The sequence below is a fragment of the Macrotis lagotis genome, chromosome X (genome assembly GCF_037893015.1).
Source record: "Macrotis lagotis isolate mMagLag1 chromosome X, bilby.v1.9.chrom.fasta, whole genome shotgun sequence".
NCBI classification, from domain to species: Eukaryota; Metazoa; Chordata; class Mammalia; order Peramelemorphia; family Peramelidae; genus Macrotis; species Macrotis lagotis.
Window position 1 is genome coordinate 148,140,709 of NC_133666.1, and position 16,533 is coordinate 148,157,241.

The window sequence follows — 16,533 nt, forward strand, 5'->3', positions numbered from 1 at the left end:
TTCTTGCTTCCCTCCCCACCCCCCACAGAAGGCATTGTGTTAGTCTTTACATTGGTTCCGCATGCATTATGTCATTTGATCCTCATGAGACCTCTGTGAAATCATCCCCATTTTCCAGGTGGGGCACTAAGACTAAGACAATTTCTTACAGGTTGTGAGACAAAAAAAAAAAATCAACCGCCATTTATATAGCTTTTGTGCATTATCTCTTTTGAATCTCATTAAATCCTGTTTAGTGACTGTATTTCACAGAGAAAACTTAGCTATACTGGTTAAGTGACTTGTCCAAGGTCACATAGCCAGAATTTGAACTTGGGTCTTTTTGATTCCAAATCCAGGTCTCATTTGAGTCTCCCTCTTATCTCCAGCCTTTTTTTTTTAAATCGTCTATTGGCCTTTTTTTTTAGGGTTTTGCAAGGCAGTGGGGTTACGGGGCTGGCCCAAGGCCACACAGCTAGGTCATTAAGTGTCTGAGGCCGGATTTGAACTCGGGTGCCCCTGACTGCCGGCCGGTGCCGTTTGAAAGCCTGGCCAACTGGAGGCCCGCTGTTGGCGGGCCTCTCCCCGGCTCGCTCTCCACTTGCCCCCGCCCGGTCCCCCAGGCCCCTCCCGCCTCGGAGGCTCTGCGGGGCCCGGGTCCGAGGCCGGGGTTGGGTGCCCCCGCTCTCCCTCGCAGGCCCGCGCGGACGGCGGGCTCGGCCGGCCGGGGCCGCTGGGCCTCGCCCCGGCCACCCGAGCGGCTGCGGAGGCTCCGCGGCCCGCCCCCGGCCCCGCCCCCGGGCCGCGTGCAGCTGTCGCCGTGACGTCGGCGCGGCGTCGCGGACGCCGACTTCCATAGAAGGGGCGGGGGCGGGGGCCGGGGCCGCGGGCGCTACAGAAACGGGCGGCTCGCGGGCCGAGCTCGAGCCCGCCGGCCCGTCCCGCCGTCCCCCGCGCGGCTCCGCCACGGCCGGAGGGCATCGCCTGAGCCGCGAGGCAGGCGCGGGGGAGGGGCGGAGGGGCGGGAGCCGGGAGGGGATGTCCGCCGCGTGCGCCGTGTCGCCGAAAGCCCAGCCGCCGCCGCCGCCGCCGCCGCCGCCGCCGCCGCCGCCGCCGCCGCCGCCTCAGTCTCTGCCGGAGGAGCGGGCCGGGCCGGCCATGCACCGGCGGCGCCGCCCCCCGCCGCCCGAAGGCGGGCGGGAGGACGGCAGCGGCGCCGGAGGCCGCGCGGACAGCGAGGACGTGGAGGTGCTGTTCTCGGCCGGGCGCCGGGGGCCGGGGGCCGGGGCGGCGGCGGCGGCGCCCAGTGCCGAGGAGGAGGAGGAGCGGCTGGAGCGCGAGCACTTCTGGAAGATCATCAACGCCTTCCGCTACTACGGGTAAAGGGCTCGTCCTCCCCGCCCGCCCCCGCGGCCCCGGCCCCGGGGCCCGGCCCGAGGGCCGCCCCCTGCGCCGGGAAGTTGGCCTCAAACTTGCCGGGCTGAGGTCCCAGCCGCGCGCAGCCGGCAGACGTGCCCAGCCCCGCCGGAGGGGTTGCCCTCCCTTGGCCGCCTCTGCTTGCCCGTGAGGATGAGCCCAGAGACAAGCACTTATTAAGCGCCTCCTGCTGCCTCAGGGAATGGCCCGAGCGCCGAGATCACCCGGAGAGGCAAAGCGAGCCGGCGAGCGAGCCGGCGAGCGCCCGCCCGCGGGAACTCCAGCTCACAGGAGCGAGACCAATGCAGGCAACTTTTTTAGTGCAGCTAAAATGGAGCTAATCCCCGGTTTTGCCTCCCTCTCCCACCTACATCCTCCCTCCTCAGGTTTTCTCATGAGACTCGCCTCCCTTTTCCACCCTGTGCACCGTCAGTGGGTCAGCCCACCAAATTAAGCCATTACTACGGAGGTGCTGGAGCTGAGCACTGATCACTCGACTTTGCATGACACTTAGGAGTCTTCTCGTCAAGGGAAGAGAAATCTGTGATTAGCTCTGTACCTTGTCTTTAATAAATTCAAATGCAATATTTTTAAAAACCTGACTTAAAAAGAGATTTGTCAGTTTTCAGATAGGACATAAAGACAGCATATGTGATAAGTAGATTATAAAGACAGCACATATGATTTAGGAAGAGGTTTTTCAGTTTTCTAATAGGACAAAGACAGCATATGTGATAGTAGATTATAAAGATAGCACATATGATTTAGGAAGAGATGTTCCAGTTTTCTGATAGGACATAAAGACAGCATATGTGATAGTAGATTATAAAGATAGCACATATGATTTAGAAAGATTTTTCAGTTTTCTAATAGGACATTTAGAAAGATTTTTTCAGTTTTCTGATTGGACATAAAGACAGCGCTGATGATTCAGAAAGATTTTCTTCAGTTTTCTGATAGTACAAAGATAGCGTATGTGATAATAGATTATAAAGACAGCACATATGATTTACAAAGATTTTCAGTTTTCTGATAGGACATAAAGACAGCATATGTGATAGTAGATTATAAAGATAGCACATATGATTTAGAAAGAGATTTTTCAGTTTTCTGATAGGACATAGCATAGTAGATTTTAAAGACAGCATATATGGTGGGTACTTTGCCCTATCAGCAAAACCATTTGTATGTTTTTTATGCCAGGCTGTTCATGCAGTTTTTTGTTTTGTTGTCTTTTAATATAGATTTAGGTTTTCCTTTCTGCGAAATTAATTTGCCCATTGTTTTTTATTTGCGTATAACTACATTGACTCTTACAAACTGATGCTAACTGAACTTTGAAATTTGCATCCTTTATGAATGCAAACTGGTAAACTGGTCGAGCATGCTACAGTAGTGTTGAGAATGGTTTTGGAATAATTTGCATCAGTTCAGGTTAAGGGCTTCATATTGGCAGAAATTTTCAAAATCCAAGCCCTTTAAAATATCTGCTACTGTTTCTATGTAGGGAAAATTGAAACCAAATTAACTAAGATGTGATCTGTGGTCTTTTCACATAGGTACTCCCATTTTGCCATCTGCCCTTGAGATTGTATAATGCATAATAATTTTAGGTTAGATGTCAGTATATTGTTAAGATAACCCTCTATGCTCAAAGGACAAATTTGTTCCTGAAATACCCACTTAAAATAAATGAATTCTCTTAGAATGACAGAAAATGCAAAAAGAAAAGTGGTTTCTTCAGCTGAAAATAAAAGATATTGTCGATGTCAAACGTAGAATCACAGGATTGTAGATTTAAAACTAAAAGGGACTTTCTTTTCTTTTTTGTTTTTTTATTTTTTGTGGGGTGGGTCAGAAAGGTCAAGTGACTTGCCCAGGGTCACACAACTCATATTTCATGTCGAATTTGAACTCAGGTTCTCCTGACTCCAGGGCTGGTGAGCTTCCCCATACCTCCTCTTTTAAATACAGAATGGTCATGTTAAGGTGGTGAAGGGAATATGCTGCTGGATCTGGAGTCAGGAAGACATCTTGAGTCAAATTTGACCTGAGATCCTGGGCAAGTCACTTAACTCTGTAATGCCTCTGTATGTTTTCTCATCTGTGAAATGAACTGGAAAAGGAAATGGCAAAACTCTTTGCAGTCAGAACTGAACAAACAACAAAAAAGGACAATGATATAACAAGTGTTAGAGGTTTCCATATTACAATAAGTAAATTGTTAATACTATGGAGACATGATTTGACTAGCATTATAAAGTCCTTAATGTTTTTTTAAAACTTAAAATGGTCTAGTTCTTTAATATGGTATTAATCCCCTTTATATATTGTGCTTCTTTTAACTTTGTTTTCAGATGACATAACTTGACGTTTATGGCTCTATAAAGTTAGCACTATAGATATTGATATCCCTCTTTTATAAATAAGAAAATCAAGACTCTGAGAGATAAGGTAATTTCTCCATGAGCAATGTACCTAATAAGTGTCTCAGTATTTCAGTTCAATTTAATCACTGTACTGTGCATCTGAAAATAAAGCAGCATTCCTTCCTTTGCAGCATATTGTAAAATACCAAGTTAGATATTGTTAATGGAGTTAAAAATATTTTTAGGTTTCACAATTGTCAACCAAATGAAGCCTAGATATCAGCAGGTATAAATTGTGCATGACTTCATTCAGACAGAAGGCTCCATGTATTATGGGGGAGGGATTTGGAGGTAATAGATTTGCTGCAGCTTTCCCATACAGGATAACTTTTGTTCTTTTAAAAGAATTTATATAGATCACTTTAATCAGAGTTCTTATTATATCAGTCCAGCCCCCTTGTCTTTGACTTAATTTGTTAAAATTCACCTCTTTTATCTTCCTGTCCTCCTTCATAGATGAGCTGGCAGACAAAAACTGTAGCAGTCTTAGAAGTGCCTTGCACAAGTGCTTAACACATAGTAAACATCTAATAATAATAATAATAATAATAATAATAATAATAACAATAATAATAGGTATTTGAGTTGAAGGTTTTTGGCAGGGATATTGTCATATTTATTCTGCTTTTCCCTTAGGGCTAAACACATTCTTTTAAAAAAATGGAAAGGAGGGGTGGCTAGGTGGCGCAGTGGATAGAGCACTGGCCCTGGAGTCAGGAGTACCTGGGTTCAAATCCCGCCTCAGACACTTAATAATTACCTAGCTACACGTGTGGCCTTGGGCCAGCCACTTAACCCCAATGCCTTGCAAAAAAAAAATGGAAAGGAGCTTAAAAACTCCATAGAAGAACCATTATGGCCTTAGTTTAGAGCAGATATTTTATTTCAGTGATCTGAGATATTCTTTTTTTTTTTAGGTTTTTGCAAGGCAAAGGGGGTTAAGTGGCTTGCCCAAGGCCGTACAGCTAGGTAATTATTATGTGTCTGAGGCCGGATTTGAACCCAGGTACTCCTGACTCCAGGGCCAGGGCATTATCCACTATGCCACCTAGCTGCCCCAATTTGAGACATTCTTATATTATTAGTATTAGTAATGAATTACAATTATGCTTATCAAATGACTGACTAAACCTAATAACTCTGACTTGGAAAGTATTGCTTTTTAGATATTACTTCAGAGCAGTCCTTTAACATAATTTCTTTTGCAGTATATTTCTAGGTTGTTTTTTTTTTGTTTTTTTTTTTTTTGTTTTTGGAAAGGCAAATGGGGTTAAGTGGCTTGCCCAAGAGGTAATTATTAAGTGTCTGAGACCGGATTTGAACTCAGGTACTCCTGACTCCAAGGCCAGTGCTTTATCCACTACGCCACCTAGCCGCCCTGCAGTATATTTCTAAATTGCTCTTGTGTCCCTGTTGAAAACTTCTCCCTCTGCCCCCCCCCAAAAAAAAACTCAAGGATAGGAGGAAGCAGAGAAATTTCACTTAATTTTTTTTAAGATTTCATTTGTATTATTCACTTTCACACTTAACTAACCTAGGGAAGAAACATCAAGACAAAGTAGCAAATAGGTCATCTGCAATTCCTTCTTTATTTGCTTAATTTTTTCTTCTTTATGGTCTAATTGGCTCTTAACAATTATAGTAGGGGCACCTAGGTGGCACAGTGGATAGAGCACTTGACTCAGGAGGACCTGAGTTCAAATTCAACCTCAGACACTTAATAATTGCCTAACTTTGTGACCTTGGGCAAGTCACTTGACCCCATTGCCTTAAAGAAATAAATTTTTTTAAAAAAAATCCCAATGATATTCTATCTTAGGGGCAGCAGCACTGACCCCTGGAACCAGTACCTGAGTTCAAATCCATTGCCAGACACTTAATAATTACCTTAGCTGTATGACCTTGGGCAAGCCACTTAACCCCATTTGCCTTGCAAAAACATTTAAAAAAACAATTATAGCAATTTTCATTTTATGCTTTAATTTACTAGGGCAAGAAATGTACTCTTTTTTATTTTCCCAATTAATGAAGTTCTATGTTTTGCAAAGTGTGTTAAATAAATATTTTATTATTGAAGTTGAATAGTTTTGAGTATCTATAGCAATTGTTTTAAAAATAATAGATTAACATTTATTTAGTATTAAAATCATCACCTTTTTTTAAAAATGTCTTTTTGCCTGCCAAGGAGTATCAACTAAACTTAAGAGTTGGAAGGGACCTCAAAGGTCAAGTCTAGCCCATATCTGACTAATCATTCTATCTCCTCCTCAGTAATCTTCACATCCACGAGTCTCTACTGAGAGACTGCCCCATTGATCACCCAAATGACCCATTCCAGTTGACAGTACTCCTTCCTTCCTTCCTTCCTTCCTTCCTTCCTTCCTTCCTTCCTTCCTTCCTTCCTTCCTTCCTTCCTTCCTTCCTTATTTTTCCCCTCCTTATCTCCTTTTATTCATTCCTTTTTCTTTCTCTTTCTCTTTGTTCACTTAGGGAATTATATTTTGATCATTGAAACTTCACACAAGATATCAGGATACATAGGCTACATATTTCTCTTTTTTAGGGACTCCCCCCATGCCTTAAATCCAAATCACTCTGGCTTTCATTGATTGACCAGCTAGAGGTCTCAGTCCACTTTACTTGGTCATTGTTTTGTCTCTGCTATCTTAGAATTCGTGTTAATAGCATTTGTTTCTACTTTAGCCAGAAACCCTGAGGGTCTTCCTCCCAGATTGATTTATTTCTTTTTTGATTAGGTGAAAGACACCACTCTGCTCCATTTTTTAGTTAGCCTTAATAACTAAAGGAGCATTCTTCTTCCTTTAAAAAAAACAAAACAACACAAACTAGACTAGACTTTAACTTAAAGGCCAGAGTCTCCCACTGCAACCAGGGCCATCTGCAGTTGTCCTTATTTATATCTTGCCATTGGACCCAGATTGACTCCAGAGGAGAGAGTGGGACTGGTAACAGTCACAGACCTGCCTCACTTAAATCCAGTTCACTTGTTGGTCATGACATCATTTTCCAGATGTCTTGACTTCCTGAATAAAGGACAAAACAACAATCTCCCACATATAACTAGCTATTCAGTAGATTCCTGAATTTCTTAGTGACAGAAAACTAATTGTACTGAACATTGCCTAGGCAGACAGAAATCTGTGTTTTAACAACTTGTAAGGAAATTTTCCTGCTTCTGGTTACCTCTGGATAGGAACTGAGAACTGGATTTAGAATTGGAGATTTCCTAGATTGCCATTTTGCATAAAAGGAAACTCAGGCCCAGAGAAATTAACTTTTCTAAGATCACTTAGCTAGTTGGTAATAGACCCAGGAATTAAATTAAACTTAGGTGTCCTGGCTCCTGAGTCTCTGACTTTCAAATTTTTCTACTCCACAATGGTACCTGTCAACAGAACCACTAATTATAGGATACTGTGATTTATAGCTAGGAAAAAAAGCTCAGAGGTCATCTAATTCTAACCTTCACATTTTTACAAATGAGTGAACTAAATCTGGTAGTAAACACACTTAGTAAGTTGAAGAATTAGGATTCAAACCCTGATGGTCTGAATTTAAATCCAGCTCTTTCCCCATTATACCACACTACTTCATTGAAGGAAACTTTATTGCAGTCCTTGTTAATATAGATATTGCATCCATAACTTTTTTTGGTAATTCTTTTAATTGTTTAAAACTCAGTAGGTTTGGGTTATTAGTCATAAAAATAAGTACTAGAGTCAATATATATATCTTAAAATATTGCATATATATATATATATATATATATATATATATATGTAAAAGATTGTTATTGCTTGAGTAAATTGGGGGAGAAGAGTGTGTTGAGAGGTTAGGATAAAAAATCTGATAGAATAGGGAGAGAATTGCAGTTCTTTGCCTGGGCTCTAGATGGCTTTTAATTGCCTCCTTGGTCAAGTGGGTTTGTTGTCAGATTTTGACAAGAGCTTCAGCAAAAGTTCTTTAAAATTGAGATGATATAAAGATATCATTTGGAATCAGAACTGTGGGTTCCAACTATCACTCATTCATGTATGTAAACTTAGATCAGTCATTAGCTTCTCCTAGCCTTATTGATTTATCTTCAAAATAAGAAATCTGCTCAACTTTCACTTTTATTTCCTTTTTTTTAGTTTTATGATTCAGTTATAAAAGTCAGATAAAGTAAATAGTTATCAAGAAGCTTGGAATACAGATTTGTTCCATCAAAAATAACAGGCCTTTCTTAGCAGTTCAACTTCTATCTTTGAAGTTCTTAACAGTTCACCTCTTCTGGCCTATCAACTGTGACATTCAATGCAGCTACAGTATTTCATGTAACCATTTATAATATAACATTAAAAATTGTACTTAACACAGAGTACTTTGGTATGGTGTGAAAAGAGCCTTGAAGTTGAGAGTCTGGAGGCTTGACTTCAAAGCTCATGTGGTCTTGTAGAAGCAGTACCAGAGAAGTGTAGTAATTTCCCCATTTCCAGAATAGGAAATAATAATCTTGTACTATCCAACTCAAAGTTTTGAGCAAATGAGATAGTGAATATGAATATTTTATAAATTGTAAAGTACAACACAAATATAAGATTATCATTAATGAAATATTGGGGATGGGTGACCCTCTGCAGAATGTGCTGGTTAAAAAGTTAAAAACCTTTAACTACTTTGGCTAAATATTGTATTTAGATTCTGATGATTAAATATTTCATCTATAACATTTAAATTCTCCATTATTTTTCTTTTTGAATTATTAGTGTTTTGAAAATGGTTAGTTTTCCAAAAGTCCAAAAAAAAATACCTTTTGTTTGATTTCTGTGAGTAGAAAAGAATAGAAATAGAATCAAAATGGTTAAAGCTTAGAAAATATTTAATGACCTAAAAGTTTTAACTGAAAGTAATCCTTGACAATATGGTCTTTAAAATATTTGAAGGTTTCTACCTTTGGTCTGAATCCTTGTACCACTAACTTTTTTTTATACTTTCTAGAACAAGCATGCATGAACGAGTAAATCGAACAGAAAGGCAATTCAGATCACTTCCAGCTAACCAACAGAGCCTGCTTCCTCAGTTTCTTCTTCACTTGGACAAGATTCGGAAATGCATTGATCATAATCAAGATATACTACAAACCATCGTGAATGACTGCATACATATGTTTGAAAATAAAGAGTATGGAGAAGATGTATGTAAATCCAGACTATATAATTTTAAATGCAAAAATTCTTCCACTTCTTAAGTTCTGAGTTTTTGATGACCTAAGAATTCACTCCCTTCTCCCTTTCTTGGTTTTATGCTAATCATGCATCTGTGCTATATAACATAAACTTTTTAAACAGTGGAACCAGAGTTTATTTATATATTAATTACTTCCCTGAAAAGGATCCAGTTTTACTTTGAATTCTCAGTCACATAGTTGACACTAACTCTTAATAGAGGGGTAACTAAATTTGAACCTTGATTTTGATTACTAATCTTTCATATTTTAGGTGGCCTCCTAACTTGACTGTTGTTACCCTCCCACAATAGTGTTAGTTACTTGTCAGTTTAGACAGTGTAAGTATTTTGTTACTAACCCTATAAAATTAATATTTAAGAATCTTAAGTACTTTTACTAGGATAGTATATTTTAAAAAAAATTTAACTCTTAAGAAGTTTAAGGAACTGGCAGCATTGGAACTTAAGTCCTCTTTTTTGTATTCACACACTAGGTGCAGGTAGGCCACTCCAAGTGTGAGGTTTCCCATCAAATGATCTCTACTATCACCTGGAGAATCTTTCCTCTTGTTAGGTCCCTATGGCAGTTTATGTTTGGTCCTCTACTGAGTAAAGATTGCTGCCTGATTCTGTGGTAGTTCTTTTAGTAAAGGACCTTAATCTGTTGAGAGCTAGGTTGAGACCACAAAACTCACTTCACTCAGGATCACACTTAAATGTTAGTCGTAGAAGTGAGAGGCAAGAGCTTTATCCACCCAGTCACCTGTAGTACTCTACTAGTTATTTTTAGCATGAAATTTATTGGATTACTTTTCTTAAATTACTTTTTAAAAGTAATTGTTAATGAAATTACTTTCGTTTATAATCACCAATGTTTGTATTTTAAACAGGGAACGGGGAAGATTATGCCAGCATCCACATTTGATATGGATAAATTAAAATCTACATTGAAACAATTTGTGAGAGATTGGAGTGAAACTGGGAAAACTGAAAGAGATGCCTGCTACCAGCCGATCATTAAAGAAATTGTCAAAAATTTTCCAAAGGAGAGATGGTAAACAATGTTTTTGTTTTTAGATAATTTTGTTGAGATTGTGATGATATGTTTTTGGTTTAGAGTTTGTCAATAACACTTAAGCACTAAGAGTAACATTCTGAGTACCTTCTGCAGTATTTTTTTTGTAAACAAAAATTATGCTGCTTCATCTTGAAATGAATTAATTGAATTTTTGTAAAATTGAAGCAGTGAGGGGTGGCTAGGTGGTGCAGTGGATAAAGCACCAGCCCTGGAGTCAGGAGTACCTGGGTTCAAATCCAGTCTCAGACACTTAATAATTACCTAGCTGTGTGGCCTTGGGCAAGCCACTTAACCCCATTTGCCTTGCAAAAACCTAAAAAACAAAAAAAAATTGAAGCAGTGATTTTTAAAAACATCTTATTTAAAAAAAAATTCTTTCCAAACGTTTTTAAAACCAAGTGAAGCTGAAAGAAGGAATAAAACTTATGTTGCTGTTTGGTTGGAATTTTATTGGAATAGTAATTATTAATATAGTATTGATCTGTGATTGCTATTTAATGTATTTTACATCTCTCAAGTCACAGAATTTAATATTTTTTAGTGGTGACAATTTGCTCTCAAAAGTTTTGAGTATTTAAATTCAAGTTGAAAAGGGAGTTTCTTCAACCTTAATGAAAATGAACATATAGTTAGTACCCATTTTACTGATGGCTTCTGTTCCTGAAGTTGGCTAAATAGAACCTAGAATGCATTTTCTCATACTAATAATGTTACTAGACATAGTGTGGCCTAGTGAATAATAAGCTAGCCTCAGAAGCAGAAGTCTTTACCTTAGACATGTCAGGAGTGTACCAGTCACAAGTCTAAACACAAATTGCATGTTATAAGTAAATGATAAGTCTTATATGAGGCGGAAACTTATTTTATCCAGGAGCAGAAGGAATGGTTATTACAGGATTCTTTCCCTTACATTAATCTTTTGGGATTGACCTTAGAATCTAATATATAGGAAAATACATTCAGAACTTGAGGAAAAGCAGCATGATACAATAGAAACCACAGAACTAGAGTGAGATTGTATTCAGGTACTGCATCCCTGCTACTTACTACTATATGAACTTGAGCAAGTCATTTGTGCCTTGTTTTCCTCATGTCTAAAGTGAAGAGGTTGGACTTTCTGACCTCCAGGGTCCTTTACAATTAAATCTTATGAGCAAGGAATGTGAAGTCCACCATTCATCATTTTTTAGAGAATGGAAGTACTCCATCTGTAGTTTGTTCAACCATTCCCCAATTGATGGGCTTCTCCTCATTTTCTAATTCTTTACCACTACAAAAAAGAACTGCTATAAATATTTTTGTTTGTTTTTCCTTTTTTTATTATCTCTTTGGGTTTCGGATCTAGTTAGTGGTATTGCTAGATTAAAGGGTATGCAACTGTTTTATAGCTCTGGGCATAGCTCCAAATCATTCTCTAGGATGATTGGATCAATTTACAACTCCTCTAGTAGTGTATTAGTGTCTCAGTTTTCTCACATCCCCTCCAACATTGATCTTTTCCTTTTTTTGTCATTTTAGCCATTCTGTTAGGTATGAGACCTCAGAGTTGTTTTAATTTTCATTTCTTTAATTAGTAATAATTTTTAGAGCATCTTTTTCATGTGGCTATAGAGAGCTTTAACTGCCTGTTTATATCCTTGGATGATTTATCAATGTATGAAGAATATAATGACTTGTATTCTTATAAATTTGACCCTGTTATCTATGTATTTTAGAAATGAGTCCTGTTATCAGAAACACTAGCTATGAAAACTATTTCCCAGCTTTCTGTATTTCTTCTAGTCTTAGTTATATTGGTTTTATTTGTACCAAACCTATTTTTATTTATTTATTTATTTATTTTTTAAGATTTTTGCAAGGCAAATGGGGTTAAGTGGCTTGCCCAAGGCCATACTGCTAGGTAATTATTAAGCATCTGAGGTCAGATTTGAACTCAGGTACTCCTGACTCCCAAGGGCCAGTGCTCTATCCACTGCACCACCTAGCTGCCCTCAAAACCTTTATAATTTAATGTAATCAAAATTCATTTTGCATTTTACAATATTCTCTGTCTCTAGTTTGATCATAATGTCCTCCCCTCCCTATACATCTAACAGATAGACTATTCCTTATTCTCCTAATTGGCTTATGTTGTTATTACCTTTTATATCTAAATCCTGTATCAATTTAAACCTTACCTTGGTATAGGATGTGAATTATGAGTCAATGCCTAGTTTCTGCCATAGTCTTTTTCAGTTTTCCCAACAGTTTTTTATCAGATGGTGAGTTCTTAATCTCAGAAACTGGAATCTTTGGGTTTATCAAATAGTAAATTACTATATTCATTTATTATTTCTTTTGTGCTTAATCTATTTCACTAATCTATCACTCTGTTTCTTAGCCAGCACCAGATGGTATTGATGACAACTGCTTTATAATAAAGTTTTAGATCTGGTATAGCTAAACCACTTTCTTTTATTGTTTTTTTCATTAATTTCCATGATATTCTTGATGATCTCCTTTTTTATCTTTTTTAATATTGCTTTCTCCTATCTCTTTATCTTCTGATCTTCTGATTAGAATTTCTACTATCTTTGGATTGTCTTGGGTTTTTTTCTTTTTTTTTTTTTTTTACTAAATCATCATTTATTTCTTGTTCTCTTAGCCTGTATATTTCTTTATAATCTGTCCTGGGTCTTCCTTAAATATATTGTCTTAGATATTTTTTAAAAATTCATGATTTCAAGTTTCTTTATGCAGATGACTTCCAAATCTATTTGAGATAAAACTATTATTACCTTTAGCATTGATTCTATATTGATTTTATGCCTAATGGTTTTTATAATTGACTTTTTTTAATGTTTTTTATTCTCATTTCATACAAATGTTTTTTTTACATTAATAAAATATACTTGTTTACAAGTAAACAAAATACCCCTCCCCCCATGAATATAGATAGACTTGCTTGGGCGAAAAAGTAAAGCGGAGAGAAAAAAATTAAAATAAAAAAAAATTATAGTAATAATTGTAGGTATGGCCAGGTGGTGCAATGGACAAAGCACCAGCCCTGGAGCCACGAGCACCTGAGTCCATATCCAGCCTCGTAAACCCAATAATCACCCAGCCATGTGACATGCAAGCCACCCGATCCCCACTGCCCTGCAAAAACCAAAAAGAAGAAAGAAAAAAAAAGACCCAAAATAAAATAAAATAGTAATAATAGTAGGGGTGGCTGGGTGGCAGACAGAGCATTGGCCCTTGAGCCAGGAGCACCTGGGTTCGAATCCTGCCTCAGACACCCAAAGATCATTCCGCTATGTGGCCCCAGGCAGGCCACCCAGCCCCACTTGCCCTGCACCCTCCCCCAAATAATAATAACAAAAAACGTGCTTCAGTCTTTGTTCCAAGACCATCAACTCTGTCGTGAGTGGATCACATTCTTTATGATAAGTCCATCACAAAAGTTAGTTCCATATTTTTCCAACGTTGCCATTGCTGATCGCAACTCCCTCCTTTCTTATTTCTCCACTACCGTATACTATATTTTCTCTCTACTTTCACTCTGACTCTGCTGTAGGGTAGCTGAGTGGCGCAGCAGACAGATCCCTGGTCCTGGGGCGAAGAGGCCCTGAGCCCCCATACCACCCCTTAGGCCCAGAATCCACCTGGCCCTATGGTCCTGGGCAGGCCATCCAATCCCAGCCCCTTGCAAGAAGTAAAAAAGAAAACGTGTTATATCTGAACACTGTCCCCCCATGGTCCATCCTCTCCTCCTTTATTCACATCCCCACCCCTTCCCCCTGCTCCCCCCTCCTTCTTACTCCAGATGTCTATACCCCATTGAGTATATTTGCTGTTTCCTCTCCTAGCCATCTCTGATGAGAGCAAAGGTTCCCTCATTCCCCCTTGTCTCCCCCCTTCCATATCATTGCAATAGCTCATTGTAATAAAAAAAAATCTTATTATGTGAAATATCTTGGACTATTCCCCCTCTCCTTTTTCTTTCTCCCTTTCCATTTCCCTTTTTTCCTATTGACTCCATTTTTATACCATATTTTATCTTCAAATTCAGCTTTCTCCTGTGCTTCAACTATAAAAGCTCCCTCTACCTGCTCTATTAACTGAGATGGTTCAGATGAATATTATCAGTATCATTTTTCTATACATGCAGTTCATCCACATTAAGTCCCTCATATTTCACCCCTCTCCTCCAATCTCCATGCTTCACCTGAGTCCTGTATCTGAAGATCAAACCTTCTGTTCAGCTCTGGCCATTCCAAAAGGAACCTTTGAAATTCCTCTGGTTCATTGAAAGTCCATCTTTTTCCCTGGAAGAGGACATTCAGCCTTGCTGGGTAGTTCATTCTTGGCTGTATTCTAAGCTCTTTTGCCTTCTGGTATATTGTATTCCAAGCCCTATGAGCTTCCAGTGTAGTTGCTGCTAAGTCCTGTTTGATCCTGGCTGCAGCTCCACGATATTTGAACTGTGTCATTCTGGCTGCTTGTAATATTTTCTCTTTGACTTGGGAGTTCTGGAACTTGGCTATAATATTCCTAGGGGTTGGTTTTTTGGGATCTCTTTCTTGGGGGGGATTGGTGGATTCTCTCCATTTCTGTTTTGCCCTCTGCTTCTAGAATATCAGGTCAATTTTCCTGTAGTAATTCTTTGAAAATGATGTCAAGGCTCTTTTCCTGATCATGACTTTCAGGTATTCCAATAATTTTCAAATTATCTATTCCTAAGTCTGTTTTCCATATCAGTTGTTTTTTCAATGAGATATTTCACATTTTCTTCTAATTTTTCATTTTTTTTGCTTTTGAAGTATTGATTCCTTATTTCTGGTAAATTCATCAATCTCCCTGAATTCTATTCTTTGTCTGAAGGATTTGTGCTCCTCAGAGAGTTTTCTTATCTCTTTTTCCATCTGGCTAATTTTGCTTTTTAAAGCATTCTTCTCCTCAGTAACTTTTTGAACTGTTTTATCCATTTGACCTAAGCTGGTTTTTAGCATGCTATTTTCTTCAGCATTTTTTTGGATTTCCTTGACTAAGCTGCTGACTTCATTTTCATGTTTTTCCTGCATCTCCTTTCTTTTCCCAGTTTTTCTTCCAACTCGCTCATTTGATTTTCAAAGTCTTTTGAGCTCTATCATAGCCTGAGCCCAATTTCTGTTTTTTTCTTGGAGTCTTTAGGTGCAGGAGCTTGTGCTTCCTCATCTTCAGACTGAGTATTTTGATCCTTCTTGGGCTCATTTGCAAAATATTTTTCAATGGTCTTCCTCTTATTTCTTTGCTTGTTCATTTTCCCAGCCGAAGCCTGTTTTTTTAGGGTGCATCCTGAGCTTTTGGGACATTCCCACAAGGGTCTCAGTGTGTGAGGCTCTGTCCTCCCTCCTGGTCTGTGAATGACCATAAGCACTCCCCTCTGCCACGGGGCCAAGGTGGGGGGGCCCTGTTGTTCTATGGGGGGGCCTAGACAGGGATCAGGATCTGAATGTGGTCAGAGCCCCAGAGTCCTGTTCCAGGGGCAGAAGACAGAGCTCTGCAGTCTCTCTCTCTCTTCACTCCCCTCCCTCAGCTCAATGGGCTCATGCCCTGGGGGCTCCTGCTTACCGGCTCCTCCTGCTTCTGTTTCCTGGATTTAGGCTACAGAAAGACCCAGCTGCTTGCTGTGTGCCCTGAGGGCTGGGCTCCACGTGCTCGCTCTGGCAGAGGTCCCCTGCTGTTCCCCCACTTTGTGCCGGTGCTCCTCAGGGTGCAGCTCAGTAGACTCCCCCGCTCACAGCAGCCTCCGGGAGGCTGAAGTTCTTTGGCTCTGGTGGGCCACCCCTCTGGCGGGCCACCCCTCTGACGCCGGGGAGCAGAGCTTTTCTGCTCTTTTCCAGGTTACCTTGAGTAGGAGAACTGCCTCACTGGGTCCCTTTGTGGGTTCTGTCTCTCGAAAGTTTAGTTAAGAGGCTTTAGTTTATGAGTTTTTATCAAAGAGCTCCTTAGACTCGATCCCTTCATTATAATTTGACTTTCTTGAGTAAGCTCAGGAAGTCAGCTTTCTCTGAAGTAGTTTAGCTCCATAAGTTAACTTATTGCCATCCCTAAAAGATATTGTTTGTCCTTGTTTATTTTTATATAATTAGGTGGATTTTTATCTCTTTCAAGTAGACAGCAAGTCTGGTAATTTTGGTCCTCTAGCAAAGATTGAAAGATTCAGATGAGTCCAAAAACCAATGAACCTTCCTTAATTGTCACAGAGGGGGTGGTTGCTAGCCCACTTTACTTGATATAACCATTCAAGTTATCCTCTTTTTAGGTTTTTGCAAGGCAAAAGGGATTAAGTGGCTTGCCCAAGGCCTCATAGCTAGGTAATTATTAAGTGTCTGAGACCAGACTTGAGCCCAAGTACTCCTGACTCCAGGGCTGGTGCTT

At 39.8% G+C, this 16,533-nt stretch overlaps 1 protein-coding gene across 1 annotated transcript in view; it reads left to right on the top strand.

Moving 5' to 3' along the window:
- Positions 1–1,002: 1,002 nt before the first annotated feature.
- LOC141501936 (carnosine N-methyltransferase-like) overlaps positions 1,003–16,533 on the top strand; it is a 53,375-nt gene continuing 37,844 nt past the window's right edge. The window contains exons 1-3 of the mRNA XM_074206380.1: positions 1,003–1,358; positions 8,826–9,021; positions 9,944–10,107. Of these exons, the coding sequence (XP_074062481.1) occupies positions 1,018–1,358; positions 8,826–9,021; positions 9,944–10,107 (701 nt within the window). The 5' untranslated portion in view covers positions 1,003–1,017. The remainder of the gene's footprint in view (positions 1,359–8,825; positions 9,022–9,943; positions 10,108–16,533) is intronic.